Source organism: Lithobates pipiens, unplaced genomic scaffold, assembly GCF_037356315.1.
Source record: "Lithobates pipiens isolate NorthernLeopardFrog02 unplaced genomic scaffold, aLitPip1_a1.2 Scaffold_8, whole genome shotgun sequence".
Lineage (NCBI taxonomy): Eukaryota > Metazoa > Chordata > Amphibia > Anura > Ranidae > Lithobates > Lithobates pipiens.
The window spans coordinates 170,922,239-170,948,143 of record NW_027507903.1 but is presented as its reverse complement, the minus strand read 5'-3'; the positions used below and the strand labels follow the sequence as shown (position 1 = coordinate 170,948,143).

The following is a 25,905-nucleotide window of genomic DNA, read 5'->3' as shown; positions in this document are numbered from 1 at the left end:
GAAAACGGAAAATTTATATCAAATACTTACCGTAATTTTCCTTTCCTGATAGGCTCCATGGCAGCAGGAGTTCCCTCCCAAATGTCTGGAGTCGGCTAGTTACGGAACACTGATAGTGGCCAGGAGCAAAGATTTATGGGAGTTGGGTCCTATTGGGTAATCGTGGAGGCGGGGCTACCCACACGTATGCTGCCATGGAGCCTATCAGGAAAGGAAAATTACGGTAAGTATTTGATATAAATTTTCCGTTTTTCTTGCCACTCTTCCATAAAGGCCAGATTTGTGCAGTGTACGACTGATTGTTGTCCTATGGACAGACTCTCCCACCTCAGCTGTAGTTCTCTGCAGTTCATCCAGAGTGATCATGGGCCTCTTGGCTGCATCTCTGATCAGTCTTCTCCTTGTCTGAGCTGAAAGTTTAGAGGGACGGCCAGGTCTTGGTAGATTTGCAGTGGTCTGATACTCCCATTTCAAAATGATCACTTGCACAGTGCTCCTTGGGATGTTTAAAGCTTGGGAAATCTTTTTGTATCCAAATCCAGCTTTAAACTTCTCCACAACAGTATTACGGACCTGCCTAGTGTGTTCCTTGGTCTTCATGATGCTCTCTGCGCTTTCAACAGAACCCTGAGACTATCACAGAGCAGGTGCATTTATACAGAGACTTGATCACACACAGGTGGATTCTATTTATCACCATCAGTCATTTAGGACAACATTGGATCATTCAGAGATCCTCGCTGAACTTCTGGAGTGAGTTTGCTGCACTGAAAGTAAAGGGGCTGAATAATTTTTGCACGCACCACTTTTCAGTTTTTTATTTGCTAAAAAAGTTTAAAATATCCAATAGATTTCGTTCCACTTCACAATTGTGTCCCACTTGTTGGTGATTCGTCACAAAAAATAAAAATGTTATATCTTTATGTTTGAAGCCTGAAATGTGGCAAAAGGTTGAAAAGTTCAAGGGGGGCGAATACTTTCGCAAGGCACTGTATGTTGTAAACTGCAACTGGCGCTAGGGTAACTGCAGTTTTCTCATTGACGATAGCACACGGCCAATACAATTGGTTAATTTCATCTCATTGGATGTGTCTTGTTAGACAATTAGTAGGTGTACTCAGTTAATTAACCCTTTTGATTTTTTTTTTGATTTTTTTTACCCAAATCTTTCAATATATTACAAGGAACAGAGAAGTGTTTCTAAACCCAATAAATTAATATTTTTAGATCTTGATCTGTAAAGGTGACCATACACTGCAATCCGTTACATCTTAAATAAATTAGATCTAGTGCAAGAGCCTGTTTGATTTCCTATATTTTGATATAATTGTTCAACTGCGTCCTCCTGTTACCTATGTTGCCTAAATATCTTGTTGCACAGAGATTAGCCAATCAGATTGCATAGTGCATGACTATCTTAAGTGCCATATTTGGAATGTAGATGTGCCATGACCCACTTGTATTTTCCTAACGCTATTTCTTGAGCATTATACAAGGCACATGAAAAACCACCTTTTTTCAAGACATGCTGGAGTGATCAGGAATGATCAGGAACTACACATCCCAGGAGGCATTGTAAAACTCTGACATTCACAGACATGACTGGGCATGATGGGAATTGTAGTTCCTGAACAACTGGAGGGACGTAGTTTGAAGACCCCTGTGCTAGACCATTATTATGCCTCCAGAATTGGGAGTTTATCTAACCAACTTCTCTCTGCTGATGGACACAAGAACATAGTGAATCTGTACACAGGAAGTGGGTGTGTGTTTTGAGGCCAAATCATTTAGACATACACACATGACCCACACAAACACCACCCCATGTAAAAATAAATACAAAATTATCTTAATTTGCAAATAAAGATCATCTCTTCCTCAGAGAACAATGAGTGGGTCATGGTGGTGGGAAGAAATTGGCAACAGTACAAGCAACTTCCTGGAAGGGCGTGATGTCATTCCTGTGTGCTGGCCACCACTTCCAGGAACCAGATATGCTCCACGGGTACATACCTCCATGCACACAGCAGTTGCACATCTCACATACACAGTGGTCACGCATCTAGATGCATTTGGCACATCTAGCTGCAGGAACCCATTTTTTATAAAAATGGGAAAGCAGATGGACATTTCCAGGACTGCACTAACAAATGTTTATAGTCAATTGGTGTTTTCTATTAAGGTCTAAATGGGCCATTGACATGCATCACAGTTGAACTTAGGAATGCTTTGTTAGTTAAAAATAAATTAAATCCTTTCTTGTTTTTGCTTGGAGATGGAGTGCAAAGGGATGAGAAGTCTTGTCAGTTTTTTGGGGATGTCTGTACCGCTGATAGGGTGAAGACCCCTCCCAAATTTTGCCAGTTTCTCCTTCAAATTTATTCACTTCCTGTCACAGAGCCAAACAGGAAGTGAGGGTAAAACCCTACCAATGTCTTTCCTTGGGGAGACACAGGTCAGTCTAAATAGCTTCCCCATTAGATAAATTGCACTCTAACATTTTACTGTGTACACCCCAAATTATTAGGTATCTTGGACTTTGGAGTTTATTTACTAAAGGCAAATTCACTTTGCACTACAAGTGCACTTAGAAGTGCAGTTTCTGGAGATCTGAGGGGGACATGCAAGGAAAAAATTGCTTCTACATGATTGGATGATAAAATCACCAGTGCTTCCCCTTAGATTTACAGCGAGTACACTTGTGTTGTATAGTGGATTTGACTTTAATAAACCCGAAAATACCTAATAATTTGGGGTGTACACAACCAAGTGCAATTTTCCTAATGGGGACACGATTTAGATTGACCTATTTTTCCCCATGGAAAGACATTGGTTGGGTTTTACCCTTCCTTCCCGTTTGGCTATGTGACAGGAAGTGAAGCCAATTTTCAGAAAAGGGACACAAAGCCCAACCTAAAGAAGACAACCAGGGGTTCTAACACTCACTCAGTTTCCCTCAAATGCCCACAATTAGAATAGGATTGCCTTGAGCTAGAGTTTAGCTCTGTGCTCTAAATCAGTGGTTCTCAACCCTGTCCTCAAGTACCCCCAACAGGCCATGTTTGCAGGTTACTTTCATCTTGCACAGGTGCTATAAATCAGAGTCAATGGCTTGGTATTTTGGACAGCTATTTAGCTAAGATAAATTCATTTCCCAAAACATGTCCTGTCGGGGATACTTGAGGACTGAGGCTGAGAACCATTGCGCTAAAATGGAAAATTGAATACTTACCTCTCTGTAATTTTTCCTTTCCTGGTGCCTATCCATGGCAGCATACGCATAAAACATAACATTTGCTGCAAGTTTTATTGGTCAACAAAACAGGACTTGGAAAAGAGCAAGCAAAGCAAAAATCACATATATGTTCATTTGAGACACAAAAAACAGAATATGGTTTTGAGTTTTGACCATTTTGCAGAGGAAATGAACAGGAGTTAAAAAGATTGGGCCCACAAATGGACAGTATCTTAACCTCTTCCCGCCCGCCCTATAGCTGAATGACGGCTATAGAGCAGACGCTCTCATCCGGGAGGCCGTCCCTGGATGTCCTGTTTACTTCCGCAATGCGCGCGGGCGCGCATCGGGGAAGTTCTGTGTTTGCCGTGTCCCCCGGAGACAGGCAAACACAGATCGCTGTAAACGGACAATCACAGCGGCCGTTTACAGCGCGATCGGCGTGTCCAATGTGAGATGATCTCATATGTAAACATATGAGATTATCTCTCAGTGCCGCTCTCCCTCCTCACACAGACAGCGTGTGAGAGGGGAGAGATGAACGGCTGCAGCGGCCGTAAGCGTAAAAAAAAAGTAAAAAAAAAGTGCCATCCGCCCCAGTGCCATCCGCCCCAGTGCTATCTGTCCCCAGTGCCACCTGTTAGTGCTATCTGTCCCCAGTGCCACCTGTTAGTGCTATCTGTCCCCAATGCCACCTGTTGTCAGTGCCATTTGTCATCAGTGCCATTTGTCATCAGTGCCACCTGTCAGTGTCACGTGCCATCTGTTAGTGTCACGTGTCATCAATGCCACTTATCAGTGCCATCTGTCAGTTTCATGCGTCATCGCTGCCACGTATTAGTGCCATCTGTCATTGGTGCCACGTATTAGTGCCATCTGTCATCAGTGCCACGTATTCGTGCCACGTGTCATCAGTGCCACATATTAGTGCCATCTGTCATCAGTGTCACGTGTCATCAGTGCCACGTGTCATTGTCCTGGTGCTCCAGGGCCTTCAAAAGTGTAACAGGTAGTCAACAAGTTAGATGTGTAATTTATGCTCCTAGAACACGTGATGGCGCTCCCAGCATGTTGGGGTCTCTCTAAGTGGCCAGGCTGTGAAAAAGTCCCACACATGTTGTATTATAATACTCAGGAGGAGTAGCAGAATTTTTTGGGGGGTGTCATTTGTGGTATACACATGCCATGTGAGAGAAATAACCTATTACAATGACAATTTTGTGAAAAAAAATGAAAAATCTTAATTTTGCAAAGAATTGTGGGAAAAAAATGACAACATCAAAAAGCTCACCATGCCTCTTACTAAATACCTTGGAATGTCTACTTTCCAAAAAGGGGTCATTTGGAGGGTATTTGTACTTTCCTGACTTGTTCGGGTCACAAGAAGCGAGATAGGCCACCAGTACATCAGATGTGATCAATTTTGTGCGATTCGCACCACAGCTTGTAGACTCTCTAACTTTCACAAAGACCAAATAATATCCACGAATTTGGGTTATTTTTACCAAAGATATGTAACGGTATAAATTGTGGCCAAAATTTATGAAGAAAAATTTACAATTTGCATAATTCTGTCATAGAAACAAAGAAATATGCGTTTAAAAAAAAAAAAAATCGGTATTTTTTTCATTTATAGCGCAAAAAATTAAAACCCCAGAGGTGATCAAATACCACCAAAAGAAAGCTCTATTTGTGGGAAAAAAAGGACAAAAAATTCATTTGGGTACAGTGTTGCATGACTGAGTAATTGTCATTCAAAGTGTGAGAGCACCGAAAGCTGAAAATTGGTCTGGGCAGGAAGGGTGTTTAAGTGCCCAGTAAGCAAGTGGTTAAGGATTTCAACATTTCTTAGTCACAACAGCTTGAGGAAGATTTTGCTAAATAATGCAGCACAGACAATTAAATCAAAGTGAAACGAACAACCTACAAACAACACAGATTGACAATATCAAAAATATTTCTGTGAAAAGTCCCCCCCCCCCAAAAAAATAAAAATAAAAAATAAAAAACTTGCTCTAAAACACATCTGTTTTGCAAAGACATAACAAACAAAATACAAAGAGAAAATACATGTTACAAACTCTTTAAGGACACCCAAATGTACTCTCTTGCCACACACACACCATCAAGCAATCTTGCCTCTTTTCAGGGCAAGATAATGAATGCTATCTGTAAGCTTTATATAACATAGGTACATTTGTGTGCTAATAAGGCAATTGAAAACACATGCACAGTCCATGAAACACACAAAATGCAAGTTCACCGACTGTAGCTATTAACATGCAAAAAGCACAAAAAAACAAAGTCCCTGTGCATGCCAAACAAAATGCATTTGTCATACCAAAAGCCACAGCAAAAAAAAAAAAATTAAGCACATCATCCGGCATGCTACAAAATTAATCCAGGGGGCAAACAAAGAGCCTAACATGGGCAAAAATTATACAACAAATACCATTGCAGTCTATGGGAACTGACTTGTTAAATTTGCGAGTCCCCACGTGGCTGGCTTATCTTCTATTTATAGGCCTTAAAATGGGTATGGGGGCCCAGGTCCCACCCTGTGGTACATGTATCAATGTCACCAATTTGGACAACCCCAAAAAACAAAACAAGGAGAAGTGCCTTTTAAAAATGCAAAATTGCTTACAAGCTAATAACTTAATAACTTGGGGGGGCTTACTCTGCTTGTATAGTGGTGCATCTGTAGCATGTATCCAAAATGCTGCTTCAAAGATGTACGGCTTTATGGAAAACTTTTGCCCCTCTCACACACAAACCTCTAGCCAAACACACAGCAAGCCAGTCCATGAAGGTGGGTGGATGCTTGGGGACGGGAGGGGCTCAGGGAGGGGCTCGAGCACCCTAAAAGTCAACCACATTGTTCTACTATTCAGGGGCACAAGGGCCTCTTCCACACAACCCTAGGCTGGGGTTGTGGGGGGCTGCAGACAGGGAGCTTTACGGCATGTGCAAAATCCCTTTTTAAACTAGTGGGTACAAGGTGCTTTGTGGTTGGTATTGGGCTGAGCCCACCATGTCCCAAAGGCAGCTAGCTATGTTGTGTGCATGTGGCCTTGTGTGGTTCAGGAGGGGGTTGGGAGATTGCTCTTCTCGCCTCTTTCCTAGCTGGCCCTATTGTATGCTCTGAAAATGGATGTGGTTTGGATTGGTCAAGGCAGCTCACAGCCTTTTGAGAATAGAGTGGAGTGTGAAGTTCCCCTTTAAAAGTAAAAGTTAGCCCATGGAAATCCAAAGGGCTAGAGGGGGAGACAAGAGCATTGGAGAATGGATTGTGGAGTTCCCCTTTAAAAGCAAATGTTGGCCCAAGGAAATCCTATGCATTAGAGGGGGAAGGTTAAATGCCCTTCTAGGAGAAGATAGAGGAGCAAGAGTCTCTTTACATAATTTTAACAAGGTGCATGTCGCATGTACACAACGTAACATGACCTGTGTGCAAATCTCCTTTAAAAAAAAAAACACATAAAGGTGAATCAACGTAAAAACAAAATTGTCAAGTTTAGAGGTGTGCCCGTTCAACCCATGCAATTGCATGTACGTTGCTTAATATTAACTAAGATTTTGGCCACACAGTGAACAAACGAACGTGAGCAAGCGCAACAGCCGCTTGTGCATGCGCACTGTTCACATTGATCTCACGCAGTTAAAAACATACTTGCAGGCTTTCTCTGAAAAAGTTACTGGGAGAGCCGTCTTAACTGGTCTGACACAACTACCCCTACCCATTCACCTAAAAGAAAAGTGTCTCTAAAACACAGTACAAAGGTTTTCAAGTAATTAAGCAGCTCTGGCATCTCTTCTGACTTTTTCTTCTCCCCTCTCCGGCTTTTTTGCCTCCTCCGCTGATGTCGTCTCCCCCCTCCGGTTCTTCTCCCCCCTCCGGTTCTTCCCCCTCTGTCCGCTGTCTTCTGCTGGGTCTCTCCCACTGTCTTCTCGCTCTTTTGCCCTGTCTTCTCTGCTGTGTTCTCCCTCTGTTCTTGTTCCGATTTTGAATCAGCACTCTCTCCCACTCTAATGCTGGGTGCGCGGTGTGCCCCTACTTATATTGGCATGGGCGGGATCACCGGGTCATGTCACCGGGAGGCCCCACCCCTTATGACTTCACCACCCCATCATGCCCAGGGCGGTGACGTCATAAGGGGTGGGTCTCCGGGGACCCCTCCCCATGCCAATATATGTAGTGGCACAACGCACACCCATTGTTACAGCGGGAGAGAGCGTTGAGTCAACATCAGAAGAACAGAGGGAGAACACAGCGGAGAAGACCCAGCAAAAAAGCAGGAAGATAGCGGAGAAGACCCAGCAAGAGAGCGAGAAGATAGCGTAGAAGACCAGCAAAAGATATACATGCCCAACTGCCAGGCACAAGGAAAAATAAGGAACCTAAATAGGACATTAGTTGCAAGAATGCAAGAAGGTATATTGCCATATGGGAGACACCAGCTGCACCTTGGCACTGCTATCTTACAAGATACCACAGCTTCTTGCAATATACCTTCTTACAACTACTCTGGCCCCTATAGGGGTGACTTGATCTGAGACTGGGGCTCCATCTGGCGGTTCTTTCCTTCCTTGCTTGCTGGCACATTTTCAGTGGTCTGTCTCAGTTTTTGCTGCCCTGGAGCCATGATTTGCATTTGTTGCATCACCAGCACACAGGATTAACCTTGCAAAACCTGGAATCTTATAACCTATTGTCCCTGAAGAAGAGGATATTTTCTGTTCATTCTATGTACTAGACATGTGGACCTGAACAGTTCATCCAGTTAATTGAAAAAAATAGGAAAACTAAATGGTATTTTTAAGGTGCAAAATTCAACAAAATTATTTTATTAAAGTAGAAATTTATTCAGAAGATAAAAACAAGACATGCAAAAGAAAAATATTGATGTTAAAATACATGTGCTGACTGATTTCATCTCTACAGGTTTCGCCTTGATATTGGCTTCTTCGGGAGTTATAATTGATATTAGGCACAATAAGCACTAGAAATGAGCAACTTTTTTTGTTGTGAAAAACGGAGTAATCAACAATTGTAACAGATATGGTACATAATGAATACAATTTAAACAAACATGAAATAGCATTGATCATTTAGAGACAGCACAGCAGACAGGTCATAGATGGTCATAATAGTTACCTGTATGTATATAACCATTCACACATCTTTTTGCAATAGTGTTTTCATCCTTAGGCCACACCATATTCCCTATATGTATGGGGTAGGCTTAATATACCCAAGTTGATTGATCAACCTGGGTACAACCAGCCTGTCAGATTTTACATGCAATTTTTGCTAGCAGCTATTATAGCTACAAGCAATAATAATTGTGTTCTCCTGTTGGGGACAGCTACTCCACTGGGAGAACACAATGGCTCTGCAGGAGGGATTCCCCCCATTAACATTGTGGAGGTTGCAGGAAAGCAGATCCCTCCGTCTATGGCTGGCTTTAGGGTTCTGAACATGAAAGGTTCCTTTTTGTTAGTTTACGACAAAAGATATAGAATAAGCAAAATAGATTTGTGTTTTTCATAATCCCTTGCTGTTTATTTTTTCCTGATCCCTTATTTTTAAATCGCCCCCATGCAGTTTGGTGCATGCGAAAACACACTGTGGTTGCTGATGCGTGGACATGCCATTAACAATGGTATCGTCTGCTAAAGTGTAGTGTGTTGCGAGCACACGCAATTTCACACGCATTCCCACCTTCAGATATGTGAACCTAGCCTAAATCTGGGTCTGTGGACAAAATATCTTTTCCGGCTTAGTGATTGTAAACCCTTACAGACCACTTTGACCTACAAGTAAGCCTAGATTAAGGTGCAAGAAATATCTCCTAAACCTACATGCACCGCTGAGCGTGCCATTGCTAACGGTGATCATGGAGTGATGTCATTGTGGCTCCGGACAATCACAGCACTGGAGCCGCGATACACGGAAGGAAGATGGATGCTTCGTGGAAGAGGGGACAGTGGTGACATCGCTGGATCCTGTGTCAGGTAAGTGACACATAATGGGCTACTATGTGATGCATAGTAGCCCATTATGCTTTACCTTTGCAGGGAAATACAGAGGAAGTAAAACCCATCGGGGTTTACTTCCTCTTTAACTGGTATAGTTCATCAGTGTAGTGTTTGTTCTTTGTTTGTTTTTTTTTATACGGGGAGTTGGCCTGATTTGCCATTGATAAGTCAAGAAAAAATTTGTAAGGTTATATTAGCTGCCTCAATGAAGTATTTTACCTTCTGCAGTAACTGCATTAGACCTTAGGCATACATATGGTGAGTGGATGAAAATGCGTTGGGTATAAATTTCCAGGTGTTTTTCCCACCCTTAGAGATCTGCAGGTGTCGTATACAGCCTGCCACACATGGGAAAGCCTAAATGTGGTCATTCCCATATAAATGCTACACTCAGCATAATTTCATCCTCTCACTGAGTACAGGAGACCTTAGAATAGAATGCATGTCTTTCATTTTTCATTTTATCCATCATTTTACCATGCTACTGTGAAAGTTTTTTTTGTAGGATGTTTAACTGGATCAATGTTCAAGTCTTACAATATAAAATGCTAATGTTATCTAATTTCCTGAAACTGAGAAAATGCTTATGTGTAGATTGCATGATCTACTAAATCGGACAACTTTTGTCTGTTCCTGCCCTGCGATAAGGTAACTTTAGCTTTTAGGAAAAATAAGACAGTCATGCTCAGCCTTGTAAAAAGTGAATGACAGGAGGTTAAAGCTTCATTTGCAATTTATGGCCTTTTGCACATTGTTGTGAGGCTTCTCATGGTGCTGCAACTAACACCGCCTGTGTCCTCAATACAGAGTGCTTGATTGGTTAAGTTAATATTTAACTTTTGCTAATGTAGACAAAAGCAACATACTGGTATGTTGCTGCCTATTTCAGGCACATGCCTGCGTGCCCTCCGACCGGCTCCCGCTGTGATTATACACTGTGGGAGCCAGTTGGCAAGTCGCAGCCAATGATTCATGCCCATTGCCTGCTGATCTGCTGTTTACACTCACAGCTGAGGGCTCTGTGTTGACATTCAACACAGAGCTCTGTACATAGGTAGCGATCTGTCAGTTTCTCATCCCTGCAAGGCAGGGATGAGAAACAGAGATCATTATTAAATAGCAGCACAAGTTACACATAGTTAGGCGCATATTTAATAAAAAAAAAAACCTATACGGTTTAGGAGATATTTGCCCGAAGACAGCCACCGCTGTCTACGGCGCCATACAGATGGCAGGGATATGCCGCGAGCTATGCATACTAGCTCATTATGTCTTTGTCTTGCAGGATTTTTTTGTTTCAGGATTTTTTAAAAAGGGTTTACAACCATTTTAATCCCTTGATTGCCCTAGATGTTACCCCCTTCCCTGATCATTGTAATAATGGCACTGATGTCAGTGCCAGTTAGTCAGTTCCCCTCCAGTGTCAGATCGTCTGCCGCAATACTACAGTACCATTATAAGTCGTTGATCTTTCATGCAAACCAGTCATAAACTTATTGGGATCTTTTTTTTTTTTTCAAAAACATGTAACAGAATACATTTTGGCCAAAATGTATGAAGAAATTTGATTTTTTTTTTTTTTTTTTTATGGATATGTTTATTAGCAGAAAGTTAAAAAAAATTATATATTTTTTCAAATTTTTTTATTTTTTTTGGTTTGTATCGCAAAAAAAATGAAAAACCCAGTGGTGATCAAATACCACAAAAAGAAAGCTCTATTTGTGTGGAAAAAAAGATATAAATTTGGTTTGAGTACAGCATTGCATGACTGCACAATTACCAGCTCAAGTCAATATGAATATTTTTTTAAGAAACAAATATGTCCTTGATTTTTGGCCACTGAACATGTGTGGTTTTGTGGTGTTTTAGGTAAGTCATTTAGTGGACAACAAACAGTGTTTTCCAAGTTGGTAATTGCAAAATTCGGCCATACCTGTAGATTGTTTGGGTGTTTTAAAATGCCTATGGTCTCTAAAATTTTATTTTGTTTTAGACCCGAATGAAAAGCCAAAACCAAACACAGATGAACTGCAAATTAAAAAAGTCAAGAAGAAAAAGAAGAAGAAACACAAGGAAGGTGAGAAGCGTAAACAGCCGAAAATGTACAGCAAATCCATCCAGACAGTCTGCTCAGGCCTGGTCTATGACATGGGAAAATATGAGAACCCAGAAGCCAAAGTAGAAGTGGATGAGCGTTTGAAGGACTTGGTCCTGAAGGTAGAGGACAAGAAGGTTGCTCCAGAGAATGAATCTCCTTTTGTGTCTCTGAAGGAGCCTCGCGATCAGCACAAGCCCAAGCGGTTGGACTCTTTGGAATTCAAGCACCTCATTCACATAGAACATCAGCCCAATGGTGGAGCATCTATAGTACATGCTTACAGCGGTGAACTCTCTCACCTGTCTCCCATGGAGATGGAAAGGTTTGCTGACGAATTTGTTAGTCTAGTCTTTAGTGAAAATGAAAATTGTGCAGCTTATTATGTCATGGGGATTGTGCATGGGGCAGCCACGTATTTACCTGACTTTTTGGATTATTTTTCCTTTAAATTTCCCAACTCCCAGTCAAAATGGAGATCTTGGGGAAAAAAGACATCGAGACCACAACTATTTCCAACTTCCATGCTCAGGTAAGAGGAAGGGTCTGGTTTTATTTGCTGCTTATATATTCCTTAGTATTTTATATTTTAATGAAGATATTTTGAAAGCTAAAGCTGTTTAAACTGGTTGCTTTTAAGAGATTATGGTCTACTCTAAGGTATAAACTTAAACATACTATAGATGTTGAAAATTTTTCACATTAAATAGGTTTTATAGTTACAAAAATGTGCTGGTTAGTAGATTATAAGCAGAAGAAAAATTAAAATGTAGTACTTGGCCTAAGTTTTAAGTTTACATTTATGGCAGACCTGGTCACCCTTCGATCTTCTGGCCTCAAATTTCGGTTCAATTCCTACTAGCTTAGCTGAAATTTGAACTGTGTTTGGCCCTGATAGCAACGCTTTATGTCAAAAGCAGATTGTTCAGTCGATTTTTGTCAGTTGAGTTTATCGGAAAATTGTTGACTAAACAGCGCCCAAATCTGATAACAGAACCTCCCTTGCTCTTGATTGGGTCTTGTATCTTTTCTGTTATTGAATTGACTAGAAAACCTGTCGAGTTTGTTTGCTGCACAAAATGAAATGTTGTTTGCGATGCAGCATTCACTTCAGTTTTGACCAGAAAAAAATGGGGTTGGCAGCATGCATTTTTTTTTTAAATTCAACTTTATTTTAATTTTTTCCAATAAGCAAAAATTTTTTATATAAGATCGGAAAATACATTTCACAAATGCATTTTGAAGTTGTAAATAAGATGACCTATAACAGTTGGTTCACTCCCCCCTTTCCCCTATAAATATTACATAACGCTTGTTAAATATTCTGTGCATTTCTTCAACTGCACTTAGGTCACTTAGAAAATCACTAGCAGCCTTTTTGCAGTTTTGAAGGGGAAATTAATATTTTTGGGTCAGTTTTAATAAAATTTTTACCTTTTTTAAAGAACAAGTTTAGAAAGGTACATCCTCATTTACCTAGTTATGTGTTCATAAAAATCTTTAGTCTGAGTGGGAGTGAAAAGGGTGGCGTTGCAAGCCATTCAGGTTTTATTATATTGCACAGCACACAGGGCACCATCTTTCCTCAGCTAATCGCTGTGGTCGGCCGCCGCAACCCCCGGATTGGTTCCCAGTCTTACCGATCATCCAGGCGAGACTGGAAACCATGGGGGAGGGGAGGGGGGGGTGTGACCCCCTCCCGCCGCTATTAATAGTGATCCAACGCTAATGCTGACTGCAGATAACAATACCGGGGTTATGGCATTTTGCCATTCACTTCAAATCAAGGATGTATTTTGACTATGGCCTGGTTGTGAAGTGGTTAATAATTTTTCATGACCTTAAAGCGTGTTTTCTATCTAAAAACCACAATTCATTTTATTGCAACTTACCAATTCTTAGATGTTTTTGGTTGCGTTCGTTTTTTTGGCCAATAAGGCTGCATTCACACTACAACGTTTTGAATCACGGGTGGTTCCGCAGCAAATCTGCCCGCAATTCAAAACGCTGTAGTGTGAATGCAGCCTAAATGTAAATTTCGACCTCCTTAACAATTTAACACTGACAAGGGTTCATACAATGGTTTTGGAGAGGTAGGGGTTCCACTTGGCAGCACATTTAGGGTGTACTTAAAATTATTGGTAGAAAAAACCTGTGCCTGTGGAGAGTCAGCGACTTGATACTGCTCATTACTTTGCAAAATAAAAGGTTGTGCCAAGGTAAAAGGGGGGCATTGTGTGTAGAGGATCCACAGAGTAATACTGCAGCTGCATTTTCCAAAACTCATTCTAGTATTTTAGCTGCCAGAACTGAATGAATCTGTGGTGGAATTTTAAAAGTATATGCTGCCTTCTGTAATCTGGCAAGAAGAGGAAGGGATGTAGAACAGTGACTGTTGAGTCCTCTCCCTTGGGTTGCACCAGCTGCCAGTCCATTAATGTGCCTCTATCGAATGGGAACTGCTCCAGCGGTATCGATCCTCCCCCCCTTCTCTACACTCTATAGAAAACTGAAAGCTGTGGCCTTCTCTGAACTGCAATATACAGGTTATCCCCCCCCAGATGGTACTAACTTCACCATCAGCATCCTCCATGGCCCAGACATCTCTCGAAAGTGCAGATCGTGTTACAAATCTTTCTTCCCTATTCAGCAATGGGTGTGGAGTCTGAGCATAAACTGTGTGAGAGCTGATTGCAGGAAAAGCACACCCCCCTCCACATAGATGGAGGAACGAAGAAACATGCAGAGCTGTGCTGTGTATAGACAAGCTCTCTGCTCATCTATCTCTAAGTTCCCTCCCAAAATCTTCCTCACATCTCGCTTAGTTTGCCTGGCTCTGGTACCTTCCGGCAGTGAAGGCGATTCTCTCTCTCTCTCTCTCTCTCTCTCTCTCTCTCTCTCTCTCTCTCTCTCTCTCTCTCTCTCTCTCTCTCTCTCTCTCTCTCTCTCTCTCTCTCTCTCTCTCTCTCTCTCTCTCTCTCTCTCTCTCTCTCTCTCTCTCTCTCTCTCTCTCTCTCTCTCTCTCTCTCTCTCTCTCTCTCTCTCTCTCTCTCTCTCTCTCTCTCTCTCTCTCTCTCTCTCTCTCTCTCTCTCTCCCCTCTCTCTCTCTCTCTCTCTCTTCCTCTCTCTCTCTCTCTTCCTCTCTCTCTCTCTCTTCCTCTCTTCCCCCCCCCCCCGAGAGGAAAGCTGTCCTTGTAAACACAGAAGGCTTCAGTGTTTACAAGAGACAGTGGTGAGCGAAGGCCATGTTCTGGGTGTGAGGGACATATAAAATAGCCATGGCAGGCCGGATTCAGCCTGTGGACCTTGTGCTTCACACGTGATCGAAGGCCAGCAGTTCCTGATTTGCAACCTGATGGGCAATAAGTAATTAATATGGATATTTTAAGGGACATTTGGCAAACTGCTGCTCCAGTATAAAAACTGATTTCACAGCCACAGCACCAGAAGCTTGTACAGCAGGACTGCAGGGCATTGGTTGTAAAAGCTCAATCTGGTAAGATGCCTTCTAAAACTCATGAAGCTTTCTCTCATCTTTCAGTAAAAGACCCAAGGGTACTTATCTGTCTAGTGTGGAAGAGAGAGCCACATACAGTATGCAACTGAATACTATCCCAGAAACTGTCATCTTTATACAATACATTTTTTGTTGTTTTTATACTTAAAGAAACGGTTTCAAGATTTGTTCTCCATCTTTCAGGTTTTTAGTAATTTAATTTCTCCTACTTCCCTATATCCTGTTACACGACCTGGTCTGATTTCCTATCCAGCAGGATGAAGTAGCTCAGCATACTCAGACCTGTACAAAGCTGCCATGGTTGGCTGGCCAAGATTCCAGGTGAAGGGGGTCACAAAATACACAAAACCTGTTGCATATACTTGCAGAGCTAGAGTTAGCCTTGTGTCTAATTTTATCACTAATTTTCTTGATCTATGTTGCCCACAATGTCTTTATTAGTAAGTTTAACATCAAAGGTTGGGGGAAAAAAGAATTGTACTGAAGGTAAATGGTAGATTTAGACTTATTGTGGATGATGCCAATGATTCGCTCCTTTTGAGTTTCTTTCATTTTAGGGAGAAATAATGTTACTGGAACTTTACAAGGCAAAATGTATGCTATGGTTAAACACACTAGTGGTTTTTGCTATTCCTAACCTACTTTGGGGCCTACTCAAGACCAAAATAAAAAATGTTCCTTACTTGAGCTGACAAAAAATGTTACCGATTTCAGTATGTTGTGGCAAAATGTTGCAGTTTTTAAATTGTACAAAAACACCCCTTCTGTTAATGCCAATTTGATTTTAAGGGATACTAGAGACCTGGGGTGGAGAAATTAATATGAAATGCAGGAGCCAGCTCCATTGTCAACTAGAGCAATGGTTCTCAACCTCAGTACTCAAGTACCCCCAACAGGCCATGTTTGCAGGTTTTCCTTTATCTTGCCTTAAATCGGAGTCAATGGTTTGGTATTTTTGACAACTATTTTATCTAAGACAATTCCAAAACATGGCCTGTTGGGGGGTTTACTTGAGGACTGAGATTGAGAACCACTGAATTGGAGAACCTCAAACGTTAGCTGCCAGCTATAATCTTTAAAAGCCAGCAGCTACAAATACTGCAGCTGCTGACTTTTAAAATAGTGACACTTACCTGTCCAGCGCGCCCACGATGTCGGCACCTGAAGCCGATCTCCAATCGTCTCTCGGGTGCTGCCGCCGCCATCTTGGGTATGGGAATCAGGAAGTGGAGCCTTTCGGCTTCATTTCCCAGTTCCCCACTGCGCATGCGCGAGTCGCGCTGCGCAATAAGGACGGTCCCCGCTGCCTCTGGGATCTGTGTGTTTCCCAGCAGGCAGCGGGGGACTTTCGGAAAGGGGCGTAATCTACGCCCCTTTCCGCAGAGAGCTATCCCGGAAGTGGGTGCAGATACCTGTACTGTACAGGTACCTGCACCCCCCTCCCCCTGAAAGGTGCCAATTGTGGCGCCGGAGGGGGGGAGGGTTCCAATGAGCGGAAGGTCCACTTTAGGGTAGACCTCCGCTTTAAGGAGAATTTATTACCGGCCATTTGTCTACCCCTGCTATAAACAAAGATAGAAGGATCCATAAAAGTTGAGGGAAGTTTTTTTTTTGTAAATGGGCACTTCCTATAGTAGACCCTGACCTTTCTTGTCTTAACAAAACCCCCATGTTCCCCTGGCGGATAAGCCCATGTTTAAAGCTTCTGGGCTAAGAAAAATCCTAATTCCATGCTTACTGCCTCAGCCCACAGTTAGACCTTTTATTACCCATGGCCTTAACCGCTTCCGGACCGTCCCACCGTACATGTACTGCAGCAGGGCTGCCCGGCAGCTTGAAATCGCTTACCACTGTACATAAATTTGTGCACGCAGTGTAGGGGGGCAATCAGTGGGTCTGGTGGCCACGATGGCTGCCTCGACCCGCCGATCGTTCTGTGGAGAGACGGATCAGCAGTGTGCTACAAGGCAAACCGCTGATCTGTCAGGGAGCAAAGGATTTTTGTGTTTCAGCTAAGCTGAAATACGATCTCTCTTCTTTCCTTCAGTCTGTCCATCCCCCATACAGTTAGAAAGCAGCTCCCAGGCACACACTTAACTCCTTCATTGCCCCCCGGTGTTAACCCCTTCCTTGCCAGTTTCATACAGTGATCAGTGCATTTTTTTTAGAACTGATCACTGTATTGGCGTCACTGGTCCCCAAAAAGTTTCACTTGGTGTCCAATTTGTCCGCCGCAGTGTAGCAGTCCCGCTAAAATTGCTGATCACCACCATTACTAGTAAAAACAATAACAAATTATAAAAAGTCCTTAAATCTATCCCATAGTTTTTGGACGCTATATAACGCAAACCCATCAATATATGCTTATTGGGATTTTTTTTACCTAAAATATGTAGCAGAATACATATTGGCCTAAATTGATGAAGATATTTTCATTTTTTTTTATTATTGGGAATGTTTTATAGCAGAAAGTAAAAAATATAGTTTTTTTTTATTCAAAATTGCCAGCCTTTTTGTGTTTATAGCGTAAAAAATTAAAACTGCAGGGTTGATTAAATACCACCAAAAGAAAATTCTATTTGTGAGAAAAAAAAGGAATCCAATTTTATTTATGTACAGCGTCGCACAACCGCGCAATTGTCAGTTAAATCAACGCAGCGCCAAAACGCAAAAAATGGCCTGGTCAGGAAATGGGTAAAACCTTCCGGAGCTGATGTGGTTAAGTTACCACGTGAATGGCTTTGATGAATCTCCTCTATGCGCATACGTAGGAAGTCTTAAATGCTGGTCAGCTGAGCTCTCATGCAAAAAATGTGCTGTTAAGTTGAAGGTGCACACCTTTTTGGTCTGTTCTTGGATAAGTACAGGAGGTAAGAGGGCTCTCCTCCCCCAGAAGGTGGTTGGCACCTCTACTAGTAGCTCTTTTACTCCTGCAGTTAGGATGGATACCTTTGCCAGAAAGCCTGCCTTACAACTTAAAAGCTCATTAACCACTTAAAGCAGGAGTAAACCCGCTGACTTTTTTTTTTTTTTTTTAAACCTGCAAGGGAAAAGGCATAATGAGCTAGTATGCACCGCATACTAGCTGATAATGAAATACTTAACTTAGAGCGAGGCGCCGGCATCTCATTCGGTCCACGCCGAGGGAGTTGACATGTTCCCTCGGCATGTCTTCCGGGTTTCGCAGCTCCGGCGCTGTGAGTGGCCGGAGCCGCGATGTTGTCACTCCCACGCATGCACGCAGGAGTTTTCTTCCCAGCAAGGTCTGGCGTCTGCCAGACTTTCAGCAGAGAATCCCCTGTGAGCATGCGCCGCTGAAGTCAGTGGCTCATTACGAGGGGAATATCTCCTAAACCATACAGGTTTAGGAGATCTTCTTTTTACCTACAGGTAAACTATATTACAAGCTTCTCTGTAGGTTAAAGTTAACAATTTGACTATACAACCGCTTTAAGCCCCGGACCATTTTGCTGGCCAAAGACCAGAGCACTTTTTGCATTCCGGCACTGCATCGCTTTAACTGACAATTGTGCGGTCGTGCGACATGGCTCCCAAACAAAATTGATGTCCTTTTTCCCCCACAAATAGAGCTTTCTTTTGATGGTATTTGATCACCTCTGTGGTTTTTATTTTTTGCGCTATAAACCAAAAAAGCGTAAATTTTGAAAAAAGGCATTCTTTTTTACATTTTGCTATAATAAATAGCCCCCAAAAATATATATAAAAACATTTTTTTCCTCAGTTTAGGCAGATATGTATTCTTCTACATACTTTTGGTAAAAAAATAAAAATTGCAATAAGCGTTTATTGATTGGTTTGCGCAAAGGTTATAGCGTTTACAAAATAGGGGATAATTTTATGGCATTTTTATTAATTTTTTTTTACTAGTAATGGCGGTGATCAGCGATTTTTATCATGACTGCGACATGGTGGACACATCGGACATTTTTGACACATTTTTGGGACAATTGTCATTTGTACAGCAATCGGTGCTATACAAATGCACTGATTCCCTGTGTAAATGACACTGGCAGTGAAGGGCTAGGGGGCAGTGTAGGGGTTAAGTATGTCCTGGGGAGCGATTCTAACTGTGGGGAGCCGTGGCTACGTGTGACACGTCACTAGGCAGAACAAGCATCTCCCCGTTCTTCTTCCTCTCTGTGAGGTGATCGCGGCTATCCCCACAGGACTCACAACCCAGCCCACAGAGCATTCCACGTGCCCGCACGCCACCTCTTAAGTGGCCCTTCTGCCGACTTATATCAGGGTGAGGCGGTCGACAAGCGGTTAATATCATGCCACATGCTTTGTAAAAAGATGTTTTATCTGGAATTATGCAGCTAATACGCATGGGGAGGAGCCATGTGACGTCACGAACGAACACTAGAAATGGCGGCTACGCGTTGGATCAGTGTTGCGCATTTAAATGCAATTTACAAGTGTTAGCTTTGTGAGTGTAATAATTTATCTATAATAAATTGGTTGCTTTTTTAACATATTATACCATGGCAGTAGGGTTGCACTCGTACCACTTTTTTAAGACAGAGTACAAGTACCGATACTTTTTTTTTTCCCAAGTACTCGCCGATTATCGATTGCCAATACCTTTTTTTATGTCGTGCGACAGTGGCACTGATTAGTGGAACTGATGAGGCGTGAACTGTCAGTAATTTTTAATTTTTTTTTTTAATTTTTATTCTTATTATTATTTTTTTTTTTTTTTTTTTTTTTTACAATGCTTTCTTTTTTTTGGGGAGGGAGGTTGGAGTGGATGGTGTCAGTGTTTTTTTTTTTTTTTATTAAAATTTTTTATTATTTTTACAATTTAACCTTTATAATATATAAATATTTATTCCAATTCTTTTTTTGGGTGGGGGGGCGGGGGGGGGGGGGTTTAGTCACATATCGAGGGTCTAAACGGACCCCTGACATATCTCTCCTTTTGAGACAGGGAAAGAGACTGAGGACACAGATTCCCCAATCCATTTCTCTGCAGCCTCAGCTGCACTGAAAATGAATGGACAGGAGACAGGCTGCTGTCCATTCATAAATGTAAACATTGTAAGCACTGTTTATGATGTTTCAGTTATAAATGCACAGAGTCGGTGATCAATCCATCCTGAGAGATCTGGGACGAGGGGAGAGGGACTGGAGGAGGACTCCAGAGAGAGGGAGGAGGACCTGGGGAGCCGAAGGACAACACAGAAGACATTCAGGGTGATCGGTGTAACAGTGGGGGCAGTTACAAGCACCGATCTCCCTGTATAACTTTCAATAAAGTACCTGACAGCCGCAGGAGGGAGAGGAGGAGAAGCGGCTGCCAGGTGCTTTATTGAATGATATTCTACTTTAAATATACCTCAATAGCCATAAAGAAATTCAATTTGCTTTATGTGCACCAAATGCCTTTGCAAACACCAATATTATAAGCAGTAACATCATTGCTATGTTGTACATGTATTTACAGGTGTGATTGCACCTTTTAACTTTTACTACACCCAAAGAGATATTGGTCTCTAGATAGGGTTAATTATGGTAAACCCAGCTACCCAGCTTCCCTCATAAATTTTCCCTTGCTGGACAGTCCAGAAAAGAGCATCTAAGCAGATAAGCTGCAGGGGTCGGTGTAGCTAGTTACAGATCGCAGTTGGCTAGCTCTGGGATGGCGTCTATTAACGTCCTCCCAGAACCCGCCCCCTGGGCATGCTCTGTGATCACTGTGTCCTTCCGACACAGCGGATCACAGATCGAGGTAAAGGGCATTGAAAATCATCAGCGCATCGATGCATCACGATGCTGCCCTTCCCCATTCGGCATCAATGCAGTATCCAGCATAATTGACTATGCATGACGTCATTTCGGCTCCTTCCCCTGGAATGAAGCATAGAGTTAGCTTCAGGAAACAAGCAGCGAGGAGAGGAGGGGGGATAGTAGGAGTGCTCCGGAGGTGAGAGATCAGCCTGTCATGCTTGATATATGTGTGGGTGAGTGTATAGAAGTGGCACATCCCCCACCTGCTGCACCCTATCCTGTGTGTGTGTGTGTGTGTGTGTGTGTGTGTGTGTGTGTGTGTGTGTGCGCGCTGTGTGTAACACATTGGGGGCCGCACAGTGCACACTCTCTTTTTCTGTCTAATTTCCTTCATGAGTTTTCCCTGTGATCTCTCCCCTCTGAAAACATCCACTGTTCTGCAAGCAGTATATTTCTTGCTGATTGGAATGTCTTCCTTTTTTACTTTTGCACCTCTTTACTATCCAAGTTGCTAGCAAAAGACTCAATGATTTGTTAAAGTGATATTAAAGATTATTATTTTTTCTTTCAAATTAAAAAGATATCGTACTGTATCATGTCTGCGGTCTCTGATCATCTCCTGTATGATGTCTGCGGTCTCTGATCATCTCCTGTATCATGCCGGCAGTCTCTGATCATCTCCTGTATCATGTCTGCAGTCTCTGATCATCTCCTCTAGTATTTGGGGGGAGAGCCTGGAGATCCTCTAAGTTGTTGTCTGCTGTGTTTAAACTTTGTTATGTGCCAGGAATGTTGTCCTTTTTTATTTTTTTTATTTTTTTAAGAACAAATAAAATAAACAAAATTGAGTGCTGAATGCTTAAATTATTTCTATGAAAACCATGCGCACTTACTCTGTAATCGTGATGCATCGCGGAATCTAATCTAATTGTCAACATGATCATCTTAATCGAATTGTGCGACAAGTGAAGATAGGCACCTCTAGTAGAGATGCACATCGGGTTACATAAGAGAAGGGGTTTTGTCATTGATAATAAAACTTTGTTTAAAAAAACTAGCTCTTCACTCTTTTTTAGCTGGCTCTTAGATTCAAAGCAAATTTGTCAAGCCCTCCACTAATATATTTCCACTTATGCAACCACATTGGGAGAACAACGTGTTACATGTTCCCATCCACATTGCATAAACTAAGAAAAAACTTAAATTTCTACTTACTTTTATATTTTTAAAAATGAAGTTTTCTTCTGGGATGTAATGTTAAGGAGGGGTCTGGTAAACTAATGTTTACTATGATTAGCTCTGTCTGTATTGTGCTGGCATATATCATTATCAGTTGTAAAATTAGATTTTCTTGATCATACATCAGGGGACACAGGAGCTCATTACATAGTGGGTTATATAGGCACCTCTGGTGATTGGACACTGCTTAACCCCAATTAAGGAGAATTCCTCCCCTATATAACCCCTCCCATATGGGAGGCACCTCAGTTTTTTCGCCAGTGTCTATGGTGGTTGGTCACGTAAAACATGTGCTATGAAAAAAGCTCTCTGCAGGTCCCTGTGGGGGCCTAAGGGCTACAACAAACCGGATCCATATCTCGGGCCGAAATTTTGACTCCCAAGATGGTATGGCCTCGTCATCCGAAGAAACTAGGTTTTGCCTGTAAGTCCTCTCCTATTTTTAATACTGGGCTCTGGGAAAACCAGACTTGGTGTACTATTTACATAGTGGCACGAAAGTTTCTGGCAGAGTCTTTTACAAGGTCCAGGTAGGAGGTTCTTCTGAGAAAGAACCCCAAAAAAACCTGAAGGTTGGCACAACTCTGCCCGCTGTGATGGGTGAAGGCTGGAATCTGTCTGTTTTCAGCAATTCCTGCGGCAAGGACAGGTAAAGGAAGTTAATCCTATATATAATTATATTATGGATTTCTTAATTTGAGTAGTAGTATGTCTGTCTTACTTGGTTTCCACCACTAGAGGGAGTAAGAGCAGCCTGATGCATACTTACATGCCTTTCAGTACACACGCTCAGTGAAGCCTGGTTCTCCTGAGGTCTCGCGTCTCCACTGCAATCCCTGCCACAACAAAGGTAATACAGGGGTCCCATGCAGCTCTGATGGAGATTCCCTTCCCCCCCCCCTGGATTCCAGCGGTCCTCGTGCGCACACACGCGCACGCGCTCCCGGGCTAATGGAGGAGGGGGGAGTGTGGTTGTGAGCCGTGCACGTTGGTGTGCACGGCGCTGTACTGCGCAGGCGCCAGGCGGCAGTTTTAAAAACCCCAGAGCGTCAGGGGGCTGTAAGTGTGAGACACAGGAGCTGTGGGCAGTAAGCATCCCAAGGGATTGGATCCAGGCAAACCTTAGACACCTACTCGGCATCAGGTTGTGCAGTTTAAGCATATATATTTATTGTGAGACTTTAAGCACAACAGTGATTGCTCTTTGTACTAGTACCTCTGCTTTGTAGCTTAGGACTATGTCTCCTCGTAAGAGGGTCTCAGGGGGAGGTAACAAGGGCACTGGTAAATCACCGCCTAGGTCCAGGGGTTCTAAAAATGCCTGTAAGTTACCATTCCCCCCTGCAAGACTGGAGCCAGCCTCACAGGATGAGTCAGTGCCCCTGTCAGGTTTTGCAGCCTCTCGTAATGTCTCAGCCCCGGTATACGTCACTGAGGACTCCCTTAGGGCTACATTGGAGGGTTTTGAAGGGAGAATCATGAATTTTATTTCTGCTTCCCTGAAAGATAGCAGGAAAAGGGGTAGATCCCCTCCCTCTGCTGAGATTCCTCTTTCAGATAATTCTTCTGACAATGAGGGGAGATCCCTATCTTGGGACAGGGATATTGAGCAGTCGGAGGAATCGGAGGAAGAGGAGAGAGTCCCCTCCTCCCAGGCGCTCAGAAAACAGGTACAGTATTATACTGAATTGGTGTGTACCACATTCAGAATGCCTGCTGCTGAAGTCGCTATGTCCTCTGTTTCTTCCCTGGGAGTCAGGAAAGTCCCACAGACTGCTTTTTCCTTTCCAATTCATCCCTTAATGGATAAATTGTTGTATGAGGATTGGGGACATCCCGATAAACTGTTTGCTCCTCCTAAAAGGTTTTCTATGCATTGTCCTCTGGAGGAAAGTTTCACCAAGAAATGGGGGGTCCCATCTGTCGATGCGGCTGTTTCTTGCGTGAATAAAAACCTGACCTGTCCGTTGGATAATGCTCAGGTATTTAAAGATCCAACTGATAAGAAGTTGGAAACATTATTAAAAGCCTCCTTTTCCATGACTGGCGCTGTAGTGCAACCTACAGTCGCAGCCGTGGGGTTGTGTCAGTTCCTCAAGGAACAGGTTAAGCAGATGCTTGGCCTCCTTCCCAGTGGAGAATTATGCAGAAATACCTCAAATTCTGTGTTTCATGATTGATGCGATTTTGGATTCTGTCCAACAAGCATCTCGTTTGTCTCTCCTGTTGGTACACATGCGAAGGGCCCTATGGCTAAAGAATTGGGCAGCTGAGCTATCATGCAAGAAGCATTTGATTGGGTTCCCGTTTAAAGGGGAACGCTTGTTTGGAGAAGAATTCGACACATTCGTCCAAAAAATTTCAGGGGGTAAATCTACTCTCCTTCCAGTCAAAAGGGTCAAACGTCCATCATTTAGGCGTTCTCTCTCTCCCGGAGCATCAAGCTCTAAGCAGTGGCGACGGCCTTCTCAACCCTCCTCTACAGGAAAGGCTCAGGGCCGGCCCCAGGGGCAGAAAAAGACTTGGGGGTGAAAGCCTGCCAAGCAGAGCCCAAAAGCTTCCTTGTAAAGGGGCGCCCCCGCTCGGCCGAGTGGGGGGAAGGCTCCTGCAGTTTGCAGAAGCCTGGCGGGAAGAGATCCGGGACAAGTGGGTGATCTCTTCGGTATCTCTGGGCTACAAGCTAGAGTTTCAGGAGATTCCACCTTCTCGCTTTCTAAGGTCAAGGATCCCCAGGAACCCAGTAAAGCAAAAACCGCTATTTCTGGCCTTAGATCACTTACTATCCCAGGGGGTGATAGTAGAAGTGGACCCAAAAGAACAGGGTTCAGGTTTTTACTCGAATCTCTTCACCATTCCGAAGCTAAATGGAAGTGTCAGACCTATCCTGGATCTGAAGGATCTGAACCAGTTTTTACGCATCCGGTCCTTCCGTATGCAGTCAATTCGTACTGTGGTCTCCTCCGTGCAAGGGGGAGAGTTTATGGCATCAATAGACATCAAGGATGCATATCTCCATTTGCCAATTTTTCCCGCACACCAAAAGTATCTAAGGTTCGCGGTAGAGCGGCCACATTTTCAATTTGTGGCCTTGCCGTTCGGGCTCGCTACGGCCCATCGAGTCTTCACAAAGATTCTGGACCCTCTCTTGGCAAACCTAAGAGCTCAGGGTATAGCCGTCATGGCTTATCTAGACGACTTGCTTCTCATGGAGAAAACAGTAGCGTTCCTGAACCACAGTGTTACCAGAATGCTAGAACACCTGGAACGCCTAGGTTGGATTATAAACCTAGAAAAGTCGTCCCTACAGCCCGCTACCAGGTTGGAATACCTGGGTATGTTTATCGACACCGCTCAGGGCAAGGTGTTTCTTCCAAGGCCAAAAGCCTTGGCCATTGGGGATCTGGTGCGCCTAATTCTGGGCAGGAGATCTTCCCCCATTCGGTTGTGCATGAGACTGTTAGGGAAAATGGTCGCCTCCTTCGAGGCAGTTCCACTCGCCCAGTTCCACTCAAGGCCTCTACAAAGATGCATCCTTGCGGCTTGGAACAGGAAGCCCCAATCCTTGGATCTTCCTATGCGTCTATCCCCAGGGACACGCAAGAGTCTCGTCTGGTGGTTACAAACCGAGAATTTGCTGAAAGGCAAAACTTTTCTTCCTCTTCCATGGAAGGTTATTACGACAGATGCCAGCCTGACAGGCTGGGGAGCAGTGTTAGAGGAGATGTGCTCTCAGGGGAAATGGTCTGCAATGGAGAAGCTATTGCCAATAAATGTCTTGGAGATCCGGGCAGTTTATATGGCTCTCATAAACTGGTCTTCCAGACTACGGGGTCTCCCTGTTCGGGTTCAGTCCGACAATTCCACAGCAGTGGCCTATATCGATCACCAGGGCGGTACCAGGAGTCTGGTTGCGCAAAAAGAGGTGAATCGCATACTTCTCTGGGCAGAAAAGCATGTTCCATGCCTTTCTGCAGTCTTCATTCCAGGAGTGGAAAATTGGCAGGCGGATTTTCTGAGCCGCCAGCA

The 25,905-nt window shown here is 43.1% G+C and overlaps 1 protein-coding gene across 1 annotated transcript in view; it reads left to right on the top strand.

Moving 5' to 3' along the window:
* RSBN1L (round spermatid basic protein 1 like) overlaps nucleotides 1-25,905 on the top strand; it is a 135,693-nt gene that overhangs the window by 59,108 nt on the left and 50,680 nt on the right. Inside the window, 2 exon segments of the mRNA XM_077471867.1 lie at nucleotides 11,271-11,831; nucleotides 11,834-11,904. Coding sequence (XP_077327993.1) covers nucleotides 11,271-11,831; nucleotides 11,834-11,904 — 632 coding nt within the window.